This window comes from Trichoplusia ni, chromosome 14 (assembly GCF_003590095.1).
Source record: "Trichoplusia ni isolate ovarian cell line Hi5 chromosome 14, tn1, whole genome shotgun sequence".
In the NCBI taxonomy this organism is placed as follows: Eukaryota; Metazoa; Arthropoda; class Insecta; order Lepidoptera; family Noctuidae; genus Trichoplusia; species Trichoplusia ni.
In genome coordinates, this window is record NC_039491.1 from 926364 (window position 1) to 952377 (window position 26014).

A 26014-nucleotide genomic window follows, 5' to 3' on the forward strand; every position below is an offset into this window, starting at 1 on the left:
TCATCGGCCTATTCCAATTACCAGTTAGGCATTAAAATTGTTCAGTTTCTATATCAATAATTCTGTACTCAAAACAAATCAAAACACTATAATATTTAATATTTTTGTTTTTTTTCTAAATTCTCACAACGAAAACTTACTTTTATGGGTCTACGAAACCGAACTTAAGACGTATAATTAATATCAAAAGGTAGGTCGTGATAGAAAATACCTGAACGAGTAAAGAGCAAGCGAGACAAAAGTCGAAAAAAGGGTATAGTCCCTTTTTTTGACTTTTTCGCTCATCTCTCGGTAATTTTAGAATAACAATTGATGATGGGTTAGGATAACCTTTTTCTTCCGAACAAAAACTATCCCCTTTCAACAACCAACCATTGTTTACAACGATTAACACTTATATAAGCTAGTACGTAATATGCAATTAAAAATTATACATATTAGTGTAGCTATAACCGTCGTTGTTTCGACAGCATCCTTAATTCAGTGTGACGTCTGCGTAGCATAATAATTACTTCCATACGATTTCACATGAGGCTTAACGCTAAAGGATGGCTGCGTTGAAGACCGAGGCTAAGCTACGCACTTCGACACTCACTAATATTAAAACTGTTAGATTGAGTTATTGCTTATAATATTTAAATTCATTTTTTCTTTATATTTATTCGTAAATACTGATGGAAATAGTCTTTACAATGATAATTTTGATGTAGCTCATAAGCAACATTAGTTGATGGGCGGCACTATAACAAACAGTTTGTATTGTTGTTATTCTGCTACTCATCTGTTTTATTATTACAAATATAAAGGATCAAGATCTACTGAACTGATTTCGGAAAGTCTTTTAGTAATAGATAACTCTGTTATTTGTGATGTTTAAGAAATATATTAAATACGTAAAATGAATTTAAGACCCTTCTCCTGCATCGCATAATTATAAATGTTTTTTTTTCAGTGATGATGATGACGCTAATTAATTTTACATATTTTTTCCAATAAGATTTCAAATAATGTTTATTCAAAAAGGAATGTTGAAAAATTATCATTGTTGAATAAAACCAAAACATAATAAATGTCAAATTCAAAAAATTATACAATATAAAGAAATTATACATTTCCGATGAAAATAAATAAAATAAGCAAATTTCAAGGATATTACTGTTGTTATTTTATTCAGTAGCTCGTTACGCAAATATATTATAAACATTCACTCGTGTAATTTCATAGTATTGCAAGAGTAAAGCAAAATGAAGATCGACGACTTAAGATGTCAATAATCTTTAAAAAAGTAATTATACCGAACTTGACCTTTGGGAAAAATCCTTCGAAACATTCAGGAAGACAATCAATATGTGTCATGAGAAATTAAATTAATGGAGGGTTTATAAGGAGCCTTGGCAATAACCATACTTGTCGTAAATTTCGTGCGAACCCGGAACCAACAGGTACCACCTGATGGCCCCGACTGCTTTCTTCAACGGTGCACTTCAAAAATGACCGCATCAACACGTCATTTAAACACCAAAATACAAATCCCAACCTTAAGCCAAACAATTAAGGTTTATATTCGTAACGAGGCATCATATTTTACTTTACGATGTGCACTGCCAATTCTAAAAGTGTAAATGAAAATGAATTAAAAATAGTGAACACTCGGTTGATATATTTACGTCACGAAGACGTCAAATCTATGCCGAGATCTGGTCTGTCACGTGTCAAGAAATTCTAAGTATCTGTTTGCTTGTGGTTTGTACATATTGAGCTATGAGAACAGAATATATCATTAAACAAGGAAAAGTTCAGGAAAATAACCCTTTGTAAGGAGTTCATTAGCATTCTTATGTAGACTCCTTTTAAACAAAATCTTGCGGAGTTAAAAAGAATTGAATAATTTTTAGTTTATTATACCTTTATTTTGAATGTGGCTGCAAAACAAAGGTCCAGTAAGGATTTAAACTAAATAGAAAGAAATTTATTATTTACCTATTCTTAGAACTGCTATCTATATTTGTGTCCTTTCCAAAAAGGACAAAAATTAGATTGTTAAAATAATTTTTAATTTACTTATTATATAACAGGAAATTCTACGACATTTTTTTTTACCAAATGACAAACAACACGCAATAATGTGTGATTTTATAAAACTTCAAATGGAGTAAAAAGAAAAAAGAACCAAATCCGTATACGATGTAAATGATGAAGAACATAGTCGCACGTAAAATTGCATGCGTCCGCACACCGCAGTCCGCACTGGACGCACATAACAATTAAAACTCGATAGAAAGTGAGCGCTGCGAAGACTCGCGCATCGATCGGCACTATTCTTAAAATAGAAGTGAACAACAATCGACACGTACATTAGCTTGATATATCGCAGTTACGTGGATATACAGCCTCATTACGACAACCTTAAGGGAATGCTAAGCGACTTCTATTAATCAAGGCACACGTCACGGTAAAATTATGCAATAATGCTAATTGATACTGATTTTTTGACAGTTAAATTTTAGTATCATGTACTCATAAACGTACGACATCGCGAACATACATACCGTTTTTAAGATGTTAAGATATCAATAAAGTTAAATAATATACTAAAATAGCTTGAATGTTTTGTGTGTATTATTTTATTGCACTCTTTGGATAAACATTAAAAAAATAATGCTCTGTCTTGTATTTTTAACACTTAGGACTGCGATCTATTTTTCAAACACGTAACTAGTGGATTGAATATTCAAGGAACAGTGTATCTGCCCGGCTAGCTCAGTCGGTAGAGCATGAGACTCTTAATCTCAGGGTCGTGGGTTCGAGCCCCACGTTGGGCGAAATCTTTTTTGCTTATTTCCTTTTAATACAAGCAATTTCCGCTAAATTAACTGCAAAATTGCACAGTGGAAATACAAATATTTTTATTCCCTATTTTATTTTTCTAGTGCATTTTTCGATATAAGTCACATTTTCTTCTTGCAACAGTTCCCGAGTAAGATCGCATTAAATTAAAAGCTAGCAGCTAAACGTTACTCATGCAAAAGACATCAACGCGTCACCTGCGCTGACGCAAGTGTTGAATGCGAGTATGTTAACATCCTATTATCTTAACATTTATATCATTTACATAACCCACAGATATATAAGCGAATTAACACAATAATTACTAATATTTGCTTTACAAGATTTACATACAGTTAATGAACGTTACAACTACTAGCTAACTAACAATTATTGGGTGTGAAAATCTTTAGTTTCTTCCTAAATAACTTCTAGAAGTACTTAATAAGTAAGAGATTCGCTATGGCACCTTCGGTCAGGTCGAAAAGGGTCAATGTCATCATCTGTTGGCGTGGTACAAAATTGCTTCTATGCATGCGATGGTATTGCATAACGTGACCGCAATATTTCTAGACATATCTCCAAATGAAAAGTTTCTTTACGACGGCTTGGGATCAGTGTTTATTTAGAAGAATAGTCATGAGGCGCAGTAATTTAATTATCTACGGGGTGAAAATATTTGCCTATAAGAACGGTCCCGTGACAGGGTGATAGTGAGACAAAATTGATGCACTGGCCCTTGCCAAAGATTTTCTAGATTCCGAACCCAAGAGAAATAGACAGGGAGAAAAGCTTTTGTTATTCAGTGTGATAAGAAAGCTGGCTGTATACCAAATTCCACAATGAGGCATCAGGGCAACAGACGGAAATTGCACAAAATGGGATCCCAGTTAAATCAGCAAAGAACGCCTTTGGGGCAGCAATAGGAACCAAAAAAATGCTTTATGAACTTGAGAAACAAGAATACGGCCTCGTTTTCTACAGAGTGTAGTTTTCTTTGCAATATCAATTGTTTCACCGTCATGTGCATTCTCAGAGGATGTGTCGGCATCGTTATTATACTGCTCAGCCAGCAATATGCAAATTAAGCAACAGATAGATACAATGACTGAAATTATATTTCTGAAACTAGATGTAGAAATATTTGTAAGACCTACATCTTACTTTGAGAGGTGGTTAGTAGAAATCCACCTTTTTTACTATTATCCGAGTCCATCTATTTGCGGTTTATCTTTCGACTTAATTAATTTAGGTGCGATTTCGTCAACCTTTTGAGAAAGATTATCAATGCCTTACAATTTATGAAATTTCCTTACCTTTTCTTAAACAAAATTTGGTAGCAGACAAACATTTTTTTTTTAGATGTTTTCAAACAACCTTATTGAAAAATTACAATGAAAATAATTATTGTCCGTTGATATGACCTTACAGGAAATACGTGAACATTGTTAATTTTATTGGTCACTCAAATCGATCGGCCTCGAACTAATATGCGTGTTTGAGCCAGAGTAGCACCCACAAAATGCAGTTGACCGAGGCCATTTACTGCACCCAGCAATCATAGAAGCAATTAGATTGACCAGTCTCTCAAATGAAGAAAATCAACCTTATCACTTTACATTTAAGTTGTTTGTCAAGTGTCACATTTTCTGTATGGTTTACTAAATATACCCGAAGACGTGTTGAGCCCCAGTGGGTGCCAACCAAGGACGTTAACAACTCTAAAGTTATTTAACACGGCCATGAGTAATACGCACGAGGTAACATTTGGTTATTACACTGTATGGTAGTTCTAAGTCCGAGAATCGATAATCGATTACCGTACGAAATATTTCGATGACCTACATTTAAAGTTTCTTTGTTTGGTGTTATACCTCAAATAAAGGGTAATACCTCACTAAGAGAAAGAGGAAGCAAACGACAGTTTTTATTCTTACCCATTCTAACCATAGCTTTTACTCCTGCTAAATCAAACCATAAGAGTAATGATACATTGTTATGATGCTGCATTCCTCAATCATTTTTAAAATGAATATGACAAGAAAGATTTATGTCGGTCGATTGATTTGTATTATTTCAATTTACTAAGCTCTCAAACTTAAATATAAATGTTTACTTCGCGTGAGAGCTTTATATTTTACAGAAAATCGGTCATACAATTTGCAACATTATGGCAATACGTTGAGACTAATAAGTACTAGTTTTTTGGTAATTATGTAATAGATATAACTAATTAGGAACGGCAATGTAATAACAATTAAAGGTCACATATTGAATAATACATTTAACATGACATTAGTTAATTACCGATTTACTGTTCGGGTTAGAAAATGTAATTCTTTAACTTTTAAAGCAAATTTAATAGATTCTGCGTAACTTGGATTAATGTGGATCAATAAATAATATAATTTAATTATACGATTTTAATGAATTCCGATTGGCTTCAATATCCTTAATATCTAGGACATACAAAAACAGTTTTGAAATGCCTAAAACAAAAGAATGAAATAGTATATCAGAATTCAAACATTTTTAAAGGCGTTTTTTTTAAGTTGTTTTTTTTTTATTTCAGCGCAATAACCCTTCTCTTATTATTATTAAAATCATCTATTTGTTTTAGCACACGATTAGGCACGCCTACGTCCGTCTAGACAGTTCAATTTCACACTTGACGGAACACATTCAAAATCCATTTCAAAAACACAGCTTATAACATAATATGAAGACTCCTAACCGACATATCCTTCCTGAAATGTAGTTAATATGTTCACAAAAGACGGAAATATTTTTTTAAGATAGTATTTTTACAATGTACATATAAAAATCTACTATTGAAAAACATCTGTTAGACTAAGGGACACGCCTACAACAAAACCAATATAACTGTTATCGGGCACTCGAAATACCCACGGTAATCAACCTTGACTTTTACTTGAAGAACACAAAAGCTTTACACTTACAAAGTGACCCCTGGCGTGACTGTGCACTTTTTATAATAATTACTAGTATCAACAGATTGCGAACTATTGACAAGGACGATATAAAGCACTTCTTAATAGGTGGCATGATAACTGTTAAACGTTTTTGGCTGAAATGTTAAAGATCGATTTTTTCGAATCGATTTTTTTATAGTTACGTGTAAAATAGAGATATCAAAGGACATTATTAAACTAAATTGTATTTTAATTTACGAACCTCCTTACATTAATTGAAGACTTAAAACAAAATGCTATACATTACCGCATCGAATAAGATATTTAAACATCGAAAGCAGTTGTCAAAATTGAATTATCTTGGAAAAATAAGAATGGAAGAGAATTTCTCCAATAACAGTTATTCGCTTATGATTTTTTGTTATGAATGTCACAAAAGGGGTCACGGTGCGTAGTCAGCGGTCGACCGCAATAGCTTAGTTCGACCTGCTTGTACATTTATCCACAAAACTTGAAAACAAACAAAGTCGTTCATTAATATTAAGTAAAGTACTATTAAGTTAATAAAGTTTCTCCTCTTCACTTCAATAACCTGAAGGTTTGGCATTGATTGTACGATTTCACGGATACATCGGAAATATTGCGGACGTTATTGTTAAATACCAACAGTTCGTAAATAGCGTACATATCTCTGTACATTCACAAATATTTTATGATCTTTTTATGACATAATTCATTAATGATGTACGACTTCCACAACTTCTAATTAATTAGGTAGATAACCCAATATTCAATTACACTAATACGTTTAATGGACTTATGTGGTGTAAATATGAATGTGGAGACGCTCTACACATTATAATGATTCATAATCCTACTAGTTAATTATAGGAATTTCCTGTTCGTCACTATTAATGACCTAGTTCACACACTTAATACTCATCAGTTCGACGGGAATTGACTTACATTTTTCTAGCACTGATGGATAGTAAAGTCGCTGATGACAATGTACATATTACAGTTGAAATTACACCATATTTGATACCCAAATACTAAGTTTCGTCTTATCAAACAACGACGTCACGTGCGCAAACTGCGGCAATTAATATTGCTTCCAGAGACAACGTTGATGAGTTCATTGTTTGCAAGTGTCGACCGAAACGCTATTGCTCAACTGAACCAGCCGCAGCTTAGCATGCAACGTTCGCAAGGACATTAAATAGCCAATGGCCACTTATGCAGATATTAATGAAATTCGCAGCTACAGTTCCCAAGTTCTAATGTAATATTAAACGCGAGATTTTTCTTCTCGAAATGTTCAAATGTCGGAACAAGGTCGTGATGATCGTATGTCTCAATGCAGCCCACGCTTACAAATATTTTTCTGATTTTGCGCAATTTACCTACTTACATTAAATTTTTGGTAAAAATGTTAATATGACCGCAGTACGTTATGTGAATGGTTGCAAAAAACATGGTAATGTGTTTAATGGTTATCGTTTTATGTAATTACTATGAGTATAAGACAAATAAAATATTGAATGAAAAATTAAATCGCTTTTCGCTTCGGTTTGCAGTGAGTTTGTTTCTCGGAGTTTTGTGTTTGGACAATTTGAATTTCAATCATTGTTCGAAAATGCATCTGTCGATATGTAATTTGTTACAAAATTCTGACTATGGAAGCAAACATAACACTTTAGCTTTCTATGCCCTTTTGTATTGTCATCACGTAATTTAGGATTGAAGTAAATGTTGTAAGTCGAAAATAACATATGCTACATCGTGTGTATTGCCGCAAACTCTTATACAATGATGTCGACTGAACAAATAGTTGTGTGTTCCGCATTTCTACTGAGCTTCATTTACGCAGGACGTTACGTGCGCTGCGATTCGCTCGACCAATTCATACACTCAATGATCGATCGTGAAAACAATGCAAAATTTACAATTTTACATGAACGAATTTGTCTATGCTTAGAACATTTCTACTACTCTACTTTCCTATGCTAGACGATACGTACACAGAGAGACACGCAACATTGAAGAAATGGCGTTGTACGATGATGTCTCGCCTCAAAGGGGGTCAATGCTCGCCAAATGGACTAGAATTAAAATAAGAAAGGCTATAGCACTCCTTCGACAGGTTACTTACCCAGTTTTCGCGCTATTAAAAATTCAACGAATCGTCACACAACTTTCACTAACAGTGGGCCAGTGCATGCGACTAGAGACTGTCCATAAATAAAGCTAAATGCGCATCATTGATAATCACAATAATATTTATAAAAAAATAATTAGCGCCTAATTTGCATGTTTTAACTAAAATAATAATAATTAAATTATGGCATGGATAAAGAAATCGGCCAGTAATTCAATTGTAATTGAAGGAGTAAATGAAATATTAATGCGAATAATAATTGTTGCTTAGAAAGTTCTATACGAGTCGTCGAGATTGGACATTGCATGCGCGCACGCTGCGCGAGAAAGCACGACGGCGCGCACTGCCAACAAGCGCGGTTGTAGGTACTGTTGATAGTTGTATGAAGATGGGACCCTGTTTGAGGCATCCAATGGCACAGCTATGTGAGAACATCCTTAAGTACCTTAGCAAACATTGACCTCTACATCACATGGGAACGCTGAAGCAGCCGATGAAAACGCCGATGCAGTTTCAATAGTTTTGACCTATTTTTGAAACAAGTGCTAACTTGCCAGATAATCATGTTCAAGATTAGCCTTGTGAAAAACTACATACGACTCTGGTAGATAATATTAATTTATGAATGATAAGGATTTGATAACAAAATACTACAGAACAACGTTTACTACAGTTGAGGATAATATAAATCGTAAACAGTGTTCGTCAATGGCAGTCTTTCTCGATCGTAATTAACATCTTCCAAACATATCGGTTTGTTTGATGAAAGTAAAAGTTGCGAATATCTTTGCTTACGGTGAAAACCAATTGACAAACCCAACAAACCTGTGCGGCGCGCGAAGCGACCCACTGCCCACCGACTCATAAAGATTTCACTTTTAACTTTTCCAATGAATGACCCTACTTTACTACATACCTCTAAAAAGTAATACGTATATGTTTAAAATTGTTTGTACTCACAACTTCATTCAGAAATTCCCGTGACATTATTTTTTTATGGGATCAGCTGACCGAGATAGGTTAACTATCGTCATGCTGTTATGTAAAAAGGTCCTACACAAATATAGCATTATTCCCTAATTACTTCTGCACGAAAAGAAAAATAAAATATTTGCTTCCATATTTTTACGTGAAAATCAAAATAATTCGACTTTTTCCTAATAACAAATATTTGAAAATGTTTCTAACCTGACATGTCTTTCCAAATATTCGCAATGGAGATGGTCCGGGAGGTTTTAGTTTCACAAATACAGTTTGCTTTCGAACTTTATGTCCGAATTGACACAATAACTTATCTTGAACACGAGCACAGAGCCTACTCGAACTTAAACACGCCATAGCTACAACTGCAACGAAACGCTTGAGGATATGAACTGCATAACACACACAAAATACAGGCATTCGCCATTTTCCCCCCCACTTTCAGACAGCTGATTGTCAACCGCCATGATTTTAATGTTGCCATTAAAGAAATATCGGAAAAAGAGTTTCTATGGTATGGAAAATACGTGATTTTGCTATTATATGATTGTGAGTTTAGTCATGGAACTAATAGAATAAAACAGAGGTGTTCATCAAATATATTGATTATGCCTAATTAGCTTCATTTATAGATAACTGATCGGTTTCGGTATTTTTTAGAACACACTCAGAGCTTTGGTGTTACCAGCTGAAATCATTTTACCATATATAAGGTAAACTTTAAATAATTCAGAAAAAGGTCAATACGTTCTCAATATTTTAAACACGTACAGTAATAACCCTCTGTCAACCAATCTCATTTTGGTTAAGGTTTTAACACTTATGTTTTAAAACTATAAGTTCATTCATTAGTAATCTGGAAATGAAAGCTTAAATTACCCTTTAAATCAAAAAGGTGTTTGGAATTCCTAAAAGTTCTTTTAAACCAACATAGTATTGTGGTCTTGTATTAAATTATGTTGAATATGTTCCACCTTTACAAACATTAATATAATTAAAGCTGTGAAACAATTTACATAATATTCAATTGTTAAATATGTTTTTACTGTAATGTGCTACCTATCTAAAGAAAAATCTGCGAATTCTGAATAACAGTAGGTAGCACTACCGTGCACTGTGCAGTGACTATCTTTTGACAAATGACGTCTGTCATCTGACAGAAAATTGATGGAATAAAACATAACCTACAAATGGTAACGAGAACAGTACATTCGGAGTAAATTGTACTGTATCCTTAACGAACTGTGGAGTATATTTCAACACAATGATTCCACGTATCACATACATTTGCTCTCAGCTAGTGAAGAATATAGAGCGCAACTTGTTTCATATGTTTGGACATCCACCAAAAGGTAAAATAATATTGTGATACGGAGTCTACACACTTTTTCTTAGTAAGTTTTATGAATGTATACAATAAAACTTTTTATATAATGAATTTCTAGAGCTCGCATTGGCGTATGTCCACGAACATAAGCCAGTCTCATCACCGCAGAAGTTTTCTTTAAAGGATATTATTGGTGATGGCATGCTATGGGCTGTTCCGAAATTCCGTCGCACCAACGAAAGGAAGTTGAAGAGAAAATTTGGTTCTCCAGAATATGTGTTGAAAATACTTCTACCAAAGAATAACATTAAAGTGTGTCAGGATTGTGGCCATCATCATGAGAAAGGACGATTGTGTGGTAAGTTTCATCGTTTCGTTCGCTCGTTCGCTCCATTTCCATGCAATATAAGCTACAGGAATGATTTACAATAAGCTATAATTTTAATGATAATAATTCCAGAACATTGTTATACTAAAGTGAAGAAGGAAACTCAAGAAATTCAAGACAAAATACAGGAGAAGCTTGGCCTAAATCCTATTGAAAATGATGTTGTAGTCTTATATGAGGGAGAAAAGCTTCCAGATGAGGTAAATATTATGTCTCATAAGAAAGTAATAAAAAAAAGTAAAGTGGACTGACGTTCTTAAAAAAAAAAGTTCTTTTTTTAAAACTTAAAATCTTACACTTGGGAATTCCTCTGGTCTAATCTCTAGACATTTTATATTTATTTCAGCCAAAAGAGTTCTGGAATGGCAAGAGGATAGTTGAGATGAAGAAAGAAAGACCTCAATGGTTCAGCAAGAATCTGCTACAAAAAACGACACAGCAACCTTCAGATTCAACAGATGTAAAACCTACTGATTTAGCTTAGTTTGTTTCTTATGAGGTTTACTTAGTATTTAGTATAAAAACCAACAAATAAACAATAATTATACAAGTATTTGATATATCATTTATAAGTACAACTTCTAGTTAATCTACTGAAATATCCCTTGCATGACAAAAGCAGAATGAATTACAAGATAATTTTTTGGCATGGCAATAAATAACGGAGTCGCATTCTGGATGTATAAGCAAGCTGGCACCAACCTGTATTCTCTTCTATTACTTCATGTAGATTTCTACCAGGTTATAAAAAGGAAGTGTTTTTGAAATAAAGATAAAATAATGTTTTCTTTTAAGTTTATTATAATAAAGTTATCTGGATGCTCTACAAGTTGATATGTACATCAAATGAATAAACATAATACAAGCTAACATATCAGTAAATAGATATTTTATTTTTACAAATACAAAAATCATAGGAATTGTAGAAGTGCTTGGAAACTGAAATTTGTATTATCTTATACTACTACTTACATTAATAATTAAAGTTAGAAGGCTATTCATTTATATTATTTATCCGTTCAAGAAGTGTTTGAGAGGTGCTCATACAATGTTTAGCAAAACATCTCACTATGTATACATTTTTACTTAAATTCTCCTTATAAATCATGGTTTAGGATGTAGACCATTTATTAAAAATAAAATTGATCAATCTAATTTGAATCAAAATATGGTTATGGTGATTCAGTATGGAATGGTAAATGACAAAACTGATTATAATTCCCCTGATTACAATGGGACAGATTCATAAATTTGATTAATTTCAAAAAACCTTTTATGTTTTAGTTTGACTGGATTGCATATGTGAAATTAACTTATTTCCAGGTCCTTAATATAAAAATAAATTAACATTTCTTAAAAAGGCTAAATAGTATTATCAAAAGAATTAGGAACATTTTCAAATTGATCACTAATAGAATCAGGCTCATTTTCACCTATAAAATGACTTTCAACATGAGATTGAAAGTCTGTAAAAGCTATATCTTTTTGGAACATCTGTCCGCACATTGGACAGATTTTATCACAGGATTCACCTAACATCTCTTTTTCGCTATCTTCTAGAATGCTTTTCTTATATGCAGATGTGTTTAGTTCACTGTAGTTGTTATTGTAAGTGCTGGAGTCTGCGGGGGTTGCCCAGTTAGCCAGACTGTCACTTGTCTCTATTTCTTTATGCTCCGATGTTGTTACTTTAGCATTGTTAGCTATGCATGTGGGACACCTGTATCCTTCTGTAAATCAAAGAAAATAAAATACAGATTTTTAATACGCAGTTAATTACCAATAGTCAATTTAAGATATAAAAAACATAATTGATTATATTGACATGAAGTCCTTCACTGTACTGAAAATAATATTTACCTTGTAACACAGCTTCAACTCTAGATATAATTAATTTAAGATCAGATTCTTGTTGAGCTACTTCTTTCCTCAAACTGTGCAGCTTTTCAGTTTGGCATCGGATATCTTTTAGTGAATCTGTGGCTGGATCTTCTATATAATTGAAACCAATTGAGTCTAAATTCAATATTTCATCATCTATATCTTGTAATTGTGCCATCTGTTCATATTGCTCAACTAATTGTGACTTTTCTTGAATGTAGCTGTTAATTAACTTTAGGGAAATTTCCTCTAAACTGGACTCTGAATATTTTTCTTCATAAGTTGTACTATTTTTTGGAGTACTGTGAATGTATGTGTTTGTGCGAAGTAAAGGTTGTTTGTTGTAGCCCTTACTAGTGGACTTATCCGGCCCTTTTAATGTAGCTATTTTGTTCCATAAGTTTTTATTTTCACATTGAACCATAAATACATGATGCATCAATTTGGACTTTTGCTTGTTCAGTTCGGCTATTTTCTGATGGAGTGTAAGTTTCTCATCTTCTTTTAATGGAATGTAAGGGGAGCATTCGTTTGCCTTCACAACATCAAGTTTTAATCTCATGTTATCTGTCTCTAATGCATTTATTCTTCTTTGAAGCAATAAACAACGATCTCGCATTGCATGTAGAGCCAATTCATGCACGCTAATATTATTGTAATCACCTTTTAAAGTAGTTTGGAAAGTAGAATTCGAAGAATCATTGTTGAAACTAACAATAGACGAGGAATCCATATTCTTTATATCAAACAATCAGCCATGAATAAAAAGTCTTGAATGAGAAGATAAATACTATAAAAATTACGCACTCAGCCAAATCACAATAAGAAAGCTCACAAAAACATGATATCCATTGATGTTTTATGTCGTGACACTTGGAAGTCTGGTCTTTGAGAAGTTGGAGAACACGGCACAGATTAAATAGATTGAAGTTTTGAACCTGTGTCGCTTGCATAGATTCAAAATGAATGAAACTCATGAATTTGGCACGAATACCTCTTCATTCATAATAACTGCGATATTTATTTTATACAAACACTGTGGTATGATTCTGTCAACGGCCAGCGGGCTTTTTAAAAGCAATACCGTTATTGTTTTCACTTTACGATAAATTACGATTATTCGCTCAATAATAAGACTATGATATAATAACTTATTTAGAATTCGAAACCTACAAACAGTCGTAATTTATGATTATATTGCCATGATTTATGTTCTGTTATAACACGTTAGGAAACTGCAGTCGGAGCAGAACTATCTTCTATATATTGCTACTAAGTTTGGTTGATAATTCTTGGTAAATGACTGATCACGTAACTTGGATAGTTAAAATTAAAAACAAAATAGCGTATTAGCATGCTTTTATTGTATTAACGTTTGTATAAAATTAGAATTTCTTTGATTGAGCGATGGTCACAGTCTTAACTTCTAGGTAGGGGTCCAAGGAGTTGATGCCACTGTAAAAGAATAAGAAATAAATAATTTAGTAAATCAAACTTTGTCAGTATTTAACAGATGATCGGTAAGTAAATAAAAGCATTGTTCGGAACACCTTTTGATGGTTAAAGATCTATTTTAACTTTTTCCAGTTTCACTTCAGAAAATTATTGTCAAACATCGACTTCATAAAAGATCCAGTGACTGAAGTAAACTTTTAACAAGAGTTACTCACTTCTCGCGGCCAATTCCTGACTCCTTGTAGCCTCCGAATGGTGTCTGCACACCTCCACCTAAGTACAAGTTAACCCTGGAACAAAAAATAATATTGTTATTTTTGATATATTGTTATGTTAATTTAAGTTTTGCGCCAAGTCGATGAATTTCGACCGCGATGTGTAAGATCTTACTTTAATGTACGCTTCATAAGTTACATTATTTCTTAATTGTTTACTAATTTCTTAATAAGTGAACCTACTATTTATATATAATACTTATATACAGTATCAAAAGTTAATATCATAATTACCAAACGACTCCAGATTCAACATGCTTGCTATATTGCAGAGCGTTGTTAAGGTTAGAAGTGAAGATTCCGGAGGCGAGTCCGAAGTTAGTTTCGTTTGCTCGGTCAATCACTTCCTCTAATGTGTCGAACTTCAGAATGCTCTGAACAGGCCCGAAAATCTGAAAAGGGACACAGCCAAAGGCAGATTGAGTAAAAATAATAGATAATGTTGTAGTTGGCTCAATTATGGTGCCAAAGGAAGTGCACGTAAACCTTAGATTTCGCTAGACGAAGAATGCCTTAGTGTTTTTGTTAGTTAAATAGGTTTTTAACAGTCTATTCAGTTATTTGAAGAAAACCTTTGTAATCAAGATCTTATTTTCGGATTATGTTGTGCCAGTTTAGACTAATTCTACACACACCCAAGGAGTAGGTACCTAAGGTTAAAAAAGTTTCATACCTCTTCCTTGGCGATAGTCATGTCGTCAGTGACGTTCGTGAAAATAGTGGGTTCGATGTAATAACCCTTGGCTCCGACGCGCTTGCCTCCAAGGACCAACTTGGCTCCTTCTTTCTTTCCTGTTTCAATGTAGTTGAGTACTTTCTTCATCATCAACTCGTCGACCTACAAAAAGTAATGAAATTAGTAGAATAGTTAAGAGTAGGCTCTTGTTAAGAAGAGTTTTACAATAATTTCATGAGATTTTTTATCTGCATCAAACATTGATTTGAAGTCAGTATCTGCTTACATGTGACATGCTCTCTACGAATAAAACAGGTTATTTGGAACTATAAGTAACATTTTGTACCTGTGGGCCGTGCTCAGTTTTGGGATCAGAAGGGCTACCGATCTTGATGTTCTTAGCATACTGAATAGCAGCTTCAACAAACTTGTCGTAGATCGTAGACTGAACGAACAAACGAGACGCTGCTACGCAAATCTGTCCTTGATGTAAGAAGACACCATTAGCTGCGTATGGGACAGCCAGCGACACTAAAATATACAAAGAATTTTGGAATAAAAATAGCACAAATACTTCTTATTAATTAAATCATGGTTTTAAGAGGAATAGATTAAAGTATTAAGTACTATTAGCTAGTTTATTATAGATTCGCTTTCTAGTTATCTTATTTTATGATTGCCTATTGTTCTTATAGAATTGCTCATAATTCATCGTTCTGTAAATAGTTAAGTACTTACAGTCGGCATCGTCCATGATGACAAGAGGACTTTTGCCTCCTAACTCAAGAGTGACACGTTTGAGGTTGTTGGCTCCAGCAGCTTGCTGAATCAACTTGCCGACCTACATAAAAAAAAAACAAATTTACATATCACAATACCACCCAAAGCGTACATTTATAGATGATATATATGTATTTTCAGATATACCTAAATGTGAGCAATAAGTAAATTGCTCACCTCGAGTGATCCAGTGAAAGAAATCTTGGCAACATGAGGGTGGTGAGTGAGAGCGACTCCAGCGGTCTCGCCGTATCCATTGATGACGTTGACTACTCCCTTAGGGAGACCAGCTTCAGCCAGCAAAGCCGTCAGGTACAAGGCTGTCAGTGGAGTCTGTTCAGCAGGCTTAACTACAGCAGTACAACCTAAAAAAGATCATAATGATAAACAATATTGCACCAAAACAAAAAACAAACACGATCGAAAAAGGACGTCAAGCACGTCAAAAGGACGTAAGTCAAGGACGATAAATTTACCTGCAGCAAGTGCGGAGCAGATTTTGTTCACGTACATCAAAACAGGCACATTCCATGGCAAGATAAGAGCACACACTCCTACGGGTTGTCTTAAGGTGTAAGAAAATACATCGCCGTCTGTGAAAGAGAGGATTGTATTTGTTAACCACAATCATCAGAATTCGTATAAAGAGCAGACTTAAAGGGTAACTTACCACTGGGGATTGTGGTGCCTTGAATCTTGTCAGCTAAACTGGCAAAGTACTTGATACTCTTAACGGCACCTTGGATGAAAGCGAGCGCTTTCCCCAGCACTAAGCCGTTGTCGTAAGATTCCAGCTCAGCAATGTACTTATAGTCTCTCTCGACGAGGTCGGCAAACTTGCGCAGGAGCTCTCCGCGTTGGGAGGCGTCCATTAAGCGCCATTCCGAGTTGCGGTGGAAAGCACGTCGGGCAGCCGCTACTGCAAGGTCTACGTCAGCCTAGAAAAGTCGTGAGTTAGATGCGTCTTGGTAAACACATGTATCATCATGCATTTCATAGATCGAATGAGGATCTAATTGTATGGTTAAGCAATCCTTACCTTATCTCCTTCAGCGACTGATGTAATGACAAATCCATCGCCAGGGGAGATGGTCTCGAAGGTTTTACCGCTTACGGAGTCCACCCATTCGTTGTCGATGAATAACTAAAAAAAAATAAGTAATTAGTCAACACTTTTTTACAAAAAGAAAAACAAAACTTCTGTCTAGGCTCAGCACAACACAAAAATCATATCAATTAGGGTAACATAATTTTCCAAAATAAGCCACAAGAATCAATGCTTAATTCATCAAGACTTAATTATGCGTCATCTTTAAAGGGAAACAAAAAAATATATCAGTACGGCAAAGTTATGTATTATACCTAAGACTAAAGGTCAATTACATTGCAAGGTATCAGTATCAAAAAGTGCCTGCATGCAATGATCAATCGATAATAATTTTTTTTGTTGAATGTCATGCTGCGTTTCATTCGGAACTAACAATTGAAAATATAACACTTTGAAGTAACAAAACATTTGTACAACTAAGTATATTATAGTAGCCGGCAGTGAAGGCCGAAAAAACTTCACGGGCCGTATGTCCTCAGCGTAGGTTGACGTCATTAGCTTTCATTGGGTTTTAATTAAAGTAATAAGGTGATTCTTCGCTCGAGTGACGAACCATAACTTCTATTAACTTGTCGCAACAAGACAGAATAAGTAGATTATAAGCAGGTACTACTTATATGTAGTATACAATACTACTGAACAATATTTTTTTGAATTTATCGATAAAATCAGCTATGTATGCTGTGATTAATATGAAATTATGTAACTTGATTGTGTATAGATGGGTATCAATTAAAATACTTATTATTATTTTGCCGATTTGATAGCTGAGTGGTCACTATGCCAAACCCACTTTGCGCAACGTGTCGACTTAAATATGTGTAAAACTCATCGCGCCACAAGAGTTAAATTCGGTGGAGCAGGAGAGATTCTCAAAAACAAATGTCATTTCGAATTCCCTCCAATTGTTGTGCTACTAGCTTATTGCCGAATTTCAATATTCTAGGACTACGAAAGCTTTCATCTTATATCTTTGAAAATGGGTAAAAGTGATTGGAAAATGGAAAACTAAACGGCCACGTTTTCTGATTTCATAAATATATAGGTTTGAATTGTTCTTTAACAAAAGAAGAGAAGCGGAGTACGTATACTGAAAGAAAAATGGTTTCTTCCAGTACACCCGTAACCCCTAAAATATAAACTTACAACAACGACAATGAAGGAATACTGTGAAACTGTGTGACTTAGGCAAACTCTTTTATATAATAGACTTTCATGACTGTTCAAAGCCAAAAGGTAATGTTTTCATGGTCCGAAGTACTCCGAAGTTAATATAAAAGTACCTTTATGGGAATCTCTTACCTTAGTATATTTAATTTGCGGTGCCATGGTCACTCAGTCAACGTCCAAATCACAACTAGCTCGGCAGTGACAATAAACATGTATATATAACAATATGATACCATATCTTGAGTATTCGGTTATCAGATACCTACACAAAATGTCCTAGTCATTTTGTTATGTTTGATTCACAAGCTCTTCAAAATACAAGTGGTATTCGTCTGGCTTTGCTCTCATTATTTTTTAGTCAATTTTAATAATCAAATTTTGTTTTAAACCTGCCTCCACAGAGCTCATCCAGATGCGTATGGCCCTTATGGGAAAGAAGAAAAATATTTTATTTTTTTTCGGCCCCCGGATATCCTGCTTGAAGGTTTGCCGAATATCCGGAAACCTTCCAAACCACAACCCATTTCATCTCTAGTTTTAATTCATCAACTCTCTCTTGAATCGAAATAAAATTCAACAAATTATTGGATTTTTTGGCATCCGGATGGGACTAGATGAATCACAATCATTTATAAACGAATCACTCGATCTAGGGGTTGATTCGTTATCATCGGGAGATTATACGTTTTTTTCTTAGTATATGAACAAAAAAAATGTTTAACTAATTACAGAACATACTACGTTTTTGCTTCAGAATCCCTTTATACGATACTTTACCTAAGTACCTATCATAATTCATCATATTATAATTTGACACAAAACACCACCAAAAATAATGTAAATAAGCTACTCTCCAACTTCTTTAAGCTGTGCCCAACCGGGTCAATATTGTATCTATATTATAAATGTAACACCTGTATTTAACATATGGAATGCTATAATAAAGAATTGAAAATTTGGCTCTTTATAAAATAGAAACTTTTCGCAAATTACTGCTTATCACTATGAAGGGTACTTTTATTTGAATTCAAATCATGTTGCTAAAGGTAAATCGAGTAAATCCATTGGGTTTTCAAATATCGGGTGAGTCACAAATGGGATTTTATTTCGAATCAATCTTAACATCTATTTCTATCAAACAAATTCTTACAAATAAATAAACTTTGATCGAATTTAAAGGTGCTGATTCAACGTGACACAGAGCGACTGCAATAATTGCGCAATAAAGATTGTAGATATTGTTGGCTTTGGTTGACAATGTAGTAATTTTGTTCACATCAAATTATTCCTCCGCATTTTTCATATTAGTAGCAGAATAGAACTATAATCTGAAATTCGATTTCAGACCAGAACTTATGTACCAGCAGCAGATCATGTATTTTTTTAATAATAGCTATCGTGAGACTGATTCATTATTGCATAATTTAATCATGTAAAAATGTTTGAAAACTCGAAAAATATAATTTTAATCGTTTCAAACATTTCTCAGAAGCTGGTTTTGCGAAAGTTATGCTACTAATATGTAAAATGCGGAACTCCTCTGTATCTGACAGATTCGTAGCATAACGTAAGCTACTGAATTAGTAGCAAACGTTTGATCTGCTACGGGAAGTCAGCAGATCATTTCGTTAATTGACTTTTTCGACGTACAAACACCAGAACTATTTCTAAAAATTATCAGAACTCAACTGCATGCGAAAAAGACTCGCATTTTGATCTGCTGGACAATGATCTGATAATTTCACATACATTTGAAGATGTAGATGTAGATGGATCTATTCACTTCGTTTTCCGATGCGTAGAATATTGCATTGGTTATCCATAAAATAATGGCAACCTAATGCTATTATCAATTACGTAGATATGATTCAACCAAACAAAACAATATTTTTATCATAATTCTCCTTTATACCATTATTTAGTTATCGTTTATTTTTTTTCATGAAATACATCTTTCGATACAGATACATGAGTTACAGGTATAAACTTGATAAATTTAGTTTCAAAGGCGATTGATTTGATTTCTATCGAAATAAGATAAAAAGACGTTAACTTCGTAGGCACTAAATTACTCGGTAGCAAATTATACCTACATATTAAGTGATGCAATGGTTTATTTACGCGAACCCCTGCGTAGCTTATGATTAATGTCCGAAATTAGTCGAGAAATTCTGATAAAGACGCGATGAAAAAACCGTTGTATCATTTAATAAATTACCACTGAGGATAGTTATAAAAAATATACATCAACTTCTGGAAAAGTCCAAAGTAAAGAACCGCACCTCGGAGCAGGGCATGCAAATGCTACGTGAGCCTAGGGGATCCAGTAAGCCAAAAGCGCGAATGCGATGTTTGAGTTGGAATAAATCTGTCAGATCCTTAAGTCGTTTTTAAAATACGATTGATCATGGAAAAGATACAACGTTTTGTTTCCAATCATTATTTTCCTAAAGAACATCACCAAAGTATAAGTATTATTCTACTCAAATGCAACTACGAAACATTTACCTAAATACTTAGATTTTTTCCTAGAATCCTATTTTATAGAAAATCTATTGACGAATCGTTTCTAATCTAAAAAGTCCCGAATCACACCAGCTTTTTTAATTTAATTGAAACCTCATTTGTAATGAAAAAATCCATAGTAAATGCGTTATTGACATCAAGCCCCGTCGTAAAAAGAGAGGGTGTTAAAGTTTGTCTGTCTGTCTGTCAGTGGCATCATAGGTCCGGAACGGATTGGGCGATTTCAGCTTAGTTTTACTAGCGTATAGCTATGTAAATTCTTGTAAAAATCTATTGGTCCGTTTAGAAGATGCGCTGTGAAAATGAGGAAGTGTAGCCAAATATCTGATAACATAATCGAGTGGCGCCTCAAATGGCAGCACATTGTAAATTAAATGGAATATGACTCAATCAAGCCTGTTTAGAATTAGCTCCGTTTGGTGTGAGGATTAGAAATTCGATTGTCAAGGGAGAGTATCAATTACTAACTCTCCTCAGTCTTTGCAATTCTGATAAGGATAATTTTTGTCATGTGGGTTATTGTCGGAGTTTTTTTTCGTGACAAAAACTGCATGTAGTAGTAAACACAATATGTCTTAAGAATTTTTTTTTGTCGCTGAGATGCCAATATTATTCTCGTACTTACAATCCACTTGAAAGATAGTGAAATATCTTAATGAATATTATACAGGCAAATGATTATTTATAAATTAAATAAAACTGTTGGGTATGTTTCAAAAAAAATATATTTTATTATAGGATTTTATGTAATCAAAATTTCTTTTGTTGAGCGATGGTCACAGTTTTAACTTCCAAATACTCTTCAAGGCAGTTGATACCCCTAAAAAATTAATGAACGGTTATAAAGTTATAGTATAAAGAAAATTAAGACAAGGTTTTTTTTCTCATTCCCTTTTAATTAAGAAATACCTAGATGCTTATTGTGTACCAGGGAATATAATAAAAATTCGGATCGCAACTTTTCAGACATTTCCGAAAACACACGATGACCGATCAGTTTGTAAACGATATCTTGATAAGGACATCTCAGAAATTATTTATTACATATTTAATCTTCATGCTATGACATTGATTCTTAATTTATGTAACACTTGAATAATTATGCAATATTACACAATATAAATTAATATTACGTAAGAGATACTCTCATCTTAGAAGTCAGATAGTTCTAACAGATGTTAGTATACTTTTTAGTATTTTTTTTTTATACAGATGTATTACCTTTAATCCAGATAAACTTTTTCGTTCCTATTTACAAATGGCTAAATATCTATTAGATTTAGAAGTCACAACTCATTTATTCTAATTAGACGTATTTTGGATATCAAGGTTCAAATGGACCCTTGGAAGAATTGCTCTTATTATCTGATTTACTTATAGATTACTTTGAATTTTATTTAAAGTTTAACGCGGAGTTGGATATTAGTGCCAAGAAAGAAAACTAAAGCATACGTTTTTTTTTACCTTTCTCGTCCAATTCCAGATTCTTTGAATCCTCCAAACGGCGTCTGAGGTCCGCCCCCTAAGTACATGTTTACCCTAAACAAATAACATTGAATTAATAATAAATTTAAATTTTATTCTAGAAACTATACGACTTGAACGATATGCTGTCATTAAGTCCAAGGAAGACGTTAAATTCTTACCAGCAAACGCCAGATTCAACATGCTTGCTGAACTGCAGAGCATTGTTGATGTTGGAAGTGAAGATTCCGGAGGCGAGACCGTAGTTAGTTTCGTTTGCTCGGTCAATCACTTCCTCTAATGTGTCGAACTTCAGAATGCTCTGTACTGGGCCGAAGATCTGAAACACAACAATTAATTAATTGATTAATTAGGACGATTCCAAACAAACACGTAATTCTACTTAATTTTAGTAGTTTTTTTTCTATCTGCACAAACCTCTTCTTTAGCGATTGTCATATCGTCGGTGACGTCAGTAAATATAGTAGGTTCTATGAAATAGCCCTTGCTTCCAATACGTTTTCCTCCAGTGACCAATTTCGCTCCTTCTTTTTTGCCTGTTTCAATGTAGTTCAGTACCTTGTTCATCATCAACTCGTCAATCTACAAAAAAATAGTTTTCACTATTAGTACTCAACCATATTAGTCTTGTAACATTGCATTTGTAGTGTAAGTAATATTATTTACCTGTGGTCCATGTTGAGTTTCAGAATCGAATGGACTTCCAATTTTGAGTGACTTTGCAAATTGAATGCTGGCTTCAATAAACTTGTCATAGATCTTAGATTGAACAAATAACCGACTGGCAGCAACGCAAATCTGACCTTGATGTGCAAACACGCCTAAAGCCGCGTAAGGGACCGCCTGAGCCACTAGAAATCGAACAATTTAGAGAATTTGAATAATGGTTTCGGAAGAACAGAATTATGGAATTCGGAATAGGTTAAGGTCATTTGACTTACAGTCGGCATCGTCCATGATGACAAGCGGGCTTTTGCCTCCCAGCTCAAGAGTGACACGTTTAAGGTTGGAAGCTCCAGCCGCTTGTTGAATTAATTTACCGACCTGCAATGTGAAACAATATTTGACATATGCTGATTTCGTATTATGCTTATTAACATCACTTCATAAGTCCTTCACGATATTTAAACCAGTCAGGTAGAGATAACACCAAGCGGAATAGTTGGAGTTGGTTATTAATATCTAAGTACGGAAACACTTACCTCAAGTGATCCAGTGAATGATATCTTGGCAACATGAGGGTGGTGTGTAAGAGCAACTCCAACCGTTTCACCGTAGCCATTGATAACGTTCACTACTCCTTTAGGGACACCAGCTTCGGCTAGCAACGCCGTCAGATATAACGCTGATAATGGTGTCTGCTCCGCTGGTTTAATCACGACTGTACAACCTGACAAAAAGAATGGTAGGTGTTCGTATATGTAGTTTGCCTTTTAGATGTTCATTTGTTTTAATGTAGGGTTGTAAAGGTCAAAATTACCTGCAGCAAGCGCCGTGCAAACTTTATTAATGTACATCAAAGCTGGCACGTTCCATGGCAAAATAAGTCCACAAACTCCTACAGGTTGCTTTAAAGTATAAGAAAATGTCTCTCCATCTGTGGATAAAAAGAAATTATTTGAGGATGAGTCAGAAGATTACCAAACCCCATGTATCCATTTGCGATGGAATAGGTAGTAGTTACCTAAGTTGTTGCTATAAAAGAGATCTCACCAGCAGGAATAGTACAGCCTTGGACTTTATCAGCTAAACTGGCGAAATATCTTATATTCTTGACGCCAGCATTAAAAAAGGTGATAGCTCTACTCAGCACTGTGCCGTTGTCGTAAGACTCCAGCTCGGCAATGTACTGAAGGTCTCTTTCCACGAGGTCGGCAAACTTGTATAGGATCTCCCCTCGTTGAGATGCGTCTAGCAAGCGCCATTCTGAGTTGCGGTGGAAGGCTCGGCGCGCTGCACTGACTGCTAGGTCGACGTCCGCCTGATGAATACGATTAAAGGGATTTTAGAATTTATTGCTTCTTTAAATCGATGGTCTCGTTTGTGTAACAAAATAACCTTCGATCTGATAACATTACAATTACAATAACAGATGCCGCAACTTTTTTTTCGTCGTAAAACCAGATAATACTTTGAATATTTGTCACTGCAGAATACCAGATTAGTTTATCTCATACAAATTCTTACCTTATCCCCTTCAGCTACACTTGCAAGAAGTGATCCGTCATGAGGAGAGTGTGTGTCAAAGGTTTTACCACTCACGGAGTCCACCCATTGGTTGTCGATGAATAACTGAAATTAAAAAGGATCATTACTATTATTACTTATAATTAGTTGATGATCACTAAATGCACGTGAGTAGAGCATGCAGATTCTTTTAAGCGGCTGTGACATAATGTATCAAAGATATGAGTATCAACAACACCTCGGGTTTGATAAGAACAAATGATATGAATTTATGTTATTTTAGATTATCTTCGACCAGATTTTTATGAAATTAAATTATTTTTTTGAAACTTATCCGTTAAAAAGGATTTCGCCGGTGACAAAATTAATTAAATTAACTATTGCAAAATATAGAGCTTTTATCAAGACCAAGAATTGATTAGTAATTGAATGTGTTAATAAATGCTAAATTGGCTAGCTTACAAGTCAGTGAAATCACAAGTCCCATACTAGAGTCGCACCTGACTTTGGCCACGTCTGGCTAGTTACTATTAATCGGCCCGTGAAAGCCTCTCACTACTAACATTAAATCTATACAAAGGATATAAGTGGAAGATGAGTACCTACCTTGGTATATTTTACTTGTGGAGCCATTATCGCAGTTCTAGTTCTCAACAGATAATAACGCAAGACAAGCTGAGCACGATGTATTTATTATATAGATTAGGGTGATTTCACAAGATATTAAAGAATGTTGTAACACTAGACTAAAAAAAGGATGTATTGGAAAATTAACTTAGTTTTGGGAGAACTCATGGGCGCGGGATTTCAATTGACAGCGAAAAGCAAGGGTGGGCTTTGACAGAGTATAGCCAGAAGATAACAGATAGTCGGCCGGGGGTGGATAGGAACTGCAGGAAGACGGAGCACCGTCAAACTCGCCACTTAATCATCAGACTGCGTGCGGACAACATGTGTGTAGAAACTAAGGAATTTAATCCTTGTGTCGCGGCGTGTTTCACAAACATACAATTCACATGCACAAGGACACCCAGACTCAGAACAAGCATTTATGGATCACACAAATGCTTGTCCTACGCGGGGATCGAACCCGCGACACGTCGCGCACAGTGGGTTTGGCGTGATGACCTCAACCACTCGGCTATGCGTGCAGTCAAATTGTATTCTAATAGCTTAAAATACAAAGGGAAGATTCGAATTTTGTTTGAAACTAAAATAAATTGTGTGACTCTGAATATTCGCAAGTCAATAATAATAAATGTTTATTATTATTATTATTTATGTTTATCGAATTTCGATCTCCCTTTTTAAAGGGGTGTATTAAACCTACACACGGGCCTTAACCAAGTGTGTAAGCTTGGGAAAATATAATGAAATATAATTTATGATGATGATGGTGAAGCAAGAAATTTACGAGTGAGACGACATGTATTTTTATTGTCAATGGACCGTCTCGTCCGTTATAATATTAATGGTATCAGTACAGTTGTTTGGCTAGAAAATAGGGTTTAATTTTGGAAATAAGTGATTTTATAGATATTGAGATTACAAAGATCTAGATACAATAATTTATTATTTCTCCTATTAAATTCCGTTTATGAGCATCGTATGTTTAATAAAATATACAATATTCTTGATCCACCTGCTTTGAAGCAATTTAGACTTGAGCGTTTATAGTCGTTTAGTACACTCGCGGTACATTAACAGTCCAAGCCACTAAATGCCCCTTTTTGCATTCTACATTAAAATTCTTAAGAATCTCTGTATGCTAGATCTGTGTCCTGGGTACGCCTTTAAAGAAGATTGGATTTCTTCCCTTAAAGTTAGCTTATCATCCACCTAACATGCTATAATGTAA

At 34.4% G+C, this 26014-nt stretch overlaps 5 protein-coding genes and 1 non-coding gene across 6 annotated transcripts in view; 2 read left to right on the plus strand and 4 right to left on the minus strand.

The window, feature by feature from the left end:
* LOC113500428 (decaprenyl-diphosphate synthase subunit 1) overlaps positions 1-9349 on the minus strand; it is a 46025-nt gene extending 36676 nt beyond the window's left edge. The window contains exon 1 of the mRNA XM_026881219.1: positions 9106-9349. Within this exon, the coding sequence (XP_026737020.1) occupies positions 9106-9318 (213 nt within the window). The 5' untranslated portion in view covers positions 9319-9349. The remainder of the gene's footprint in view (positions 1-9105) is intronic.
* Trnak-cuu lies at positions 2750-2822 on the plus strand. The gene has a single exon. It is a non-coding gene; the product is annotated as a tRNA-Lys (tRNA).
* Positions 9350-10055: 706 nt separating the features above from the next.
* LOC113500562 (39S ribosomal protein L32, mitochondrial) lies at positions 10056-11166 on the plus strand. The gene is made up of 4 exons (XM_026881405.1): positions 10056-10250; positions 10344-10583; positions 10686-10813; positions 10960-11166. The coding sequence occupies exons 1-4, from the start codon at positions 10163-10165 to the stop codon at positions 11095-11097; spliced, it is 594 nt and encodes a 197-aa protein (XP_026737206.1). The 5' UTR covers positions 10056-10162; the 3' UTR covers positions 11098-11166.
* Positions 11167-11391: 225 nt separating this feature from the next.
* LOC113500561 (protein spindle-F) lies at positions 11392-13227 on the minus strand. The gene is made up of 2 exons (XM_026881404.1): positions 12474-13227; positions 11392-12343 (listed from the first exon to the last, which is right to left on the minus strand). The coding sequence occupies exons 1-2, from the start codon at positions 13225-13227 to the stop codon at positions 11976-11978; spliced, it is 1122 nt and encodes a 373-aa protein (XP_026737205.1). The 3' UTR covers positions 11392-11975.
* A 609-nt stretch (positions 13228-13836) lies between these two features.
* On the minus strand, positions 13837-18182 carry LOC113500920 (retinal dehydrogenase 1-like). Its single transcript, XM_026881870.1, has 11 exons — positions 18091-18182; positions 16720-16824; positions 16351-16618; positions 16157-16273; positions 15858-16045; positions 15639-15741; positions 15247-15431; positions 14898-15062; positions 14459-14616; positions 14165-14239; positions 13837-13949 (listed from the first exon to the last, which is right to left on the minus strand). Exons 1-11 carry the CDS (start codon positions 18115-18117, stop codon positions 13880-13882), a joined length of 1461 nt encoding a protein of 486 aa, XP_026737671.1. The 5' UTR covers positions 18118-18182; the 3' UTR covers positions 13837-13879.
* Positions 18183-21207: 3025 nt separating this feature from the next.
* LOC113500922 (retinal dehydrogenase 1-like) lies at positions 21208-24842 on the minus strand. Its single transcript, XM_026881872.1, has 11 exons — positions 24763-24842; positions 24157-24261; positions 23683-23950; positions 23450-23566; positions 23172-23359; positions 22911-23013; positions 22636-22820; positions 22387-22551; positions 22131-22288; positions 21949-22023; positions 21208-21304 (listed from the first exon to the last, which is right to left on the minus strand). Exons 1-11 carry the CDS (start codon positions 24787-24789, stop codon positions 21235-21237), a joined length of 1461 nt encoding a protein of 486 aa, XP_026737673.1. The 5' UTR covers positions 24790-24842; the 3' UTR covers positions 21208-21234.
* Positions 24843-26014: the final 1172 nt, after the last annotated feature.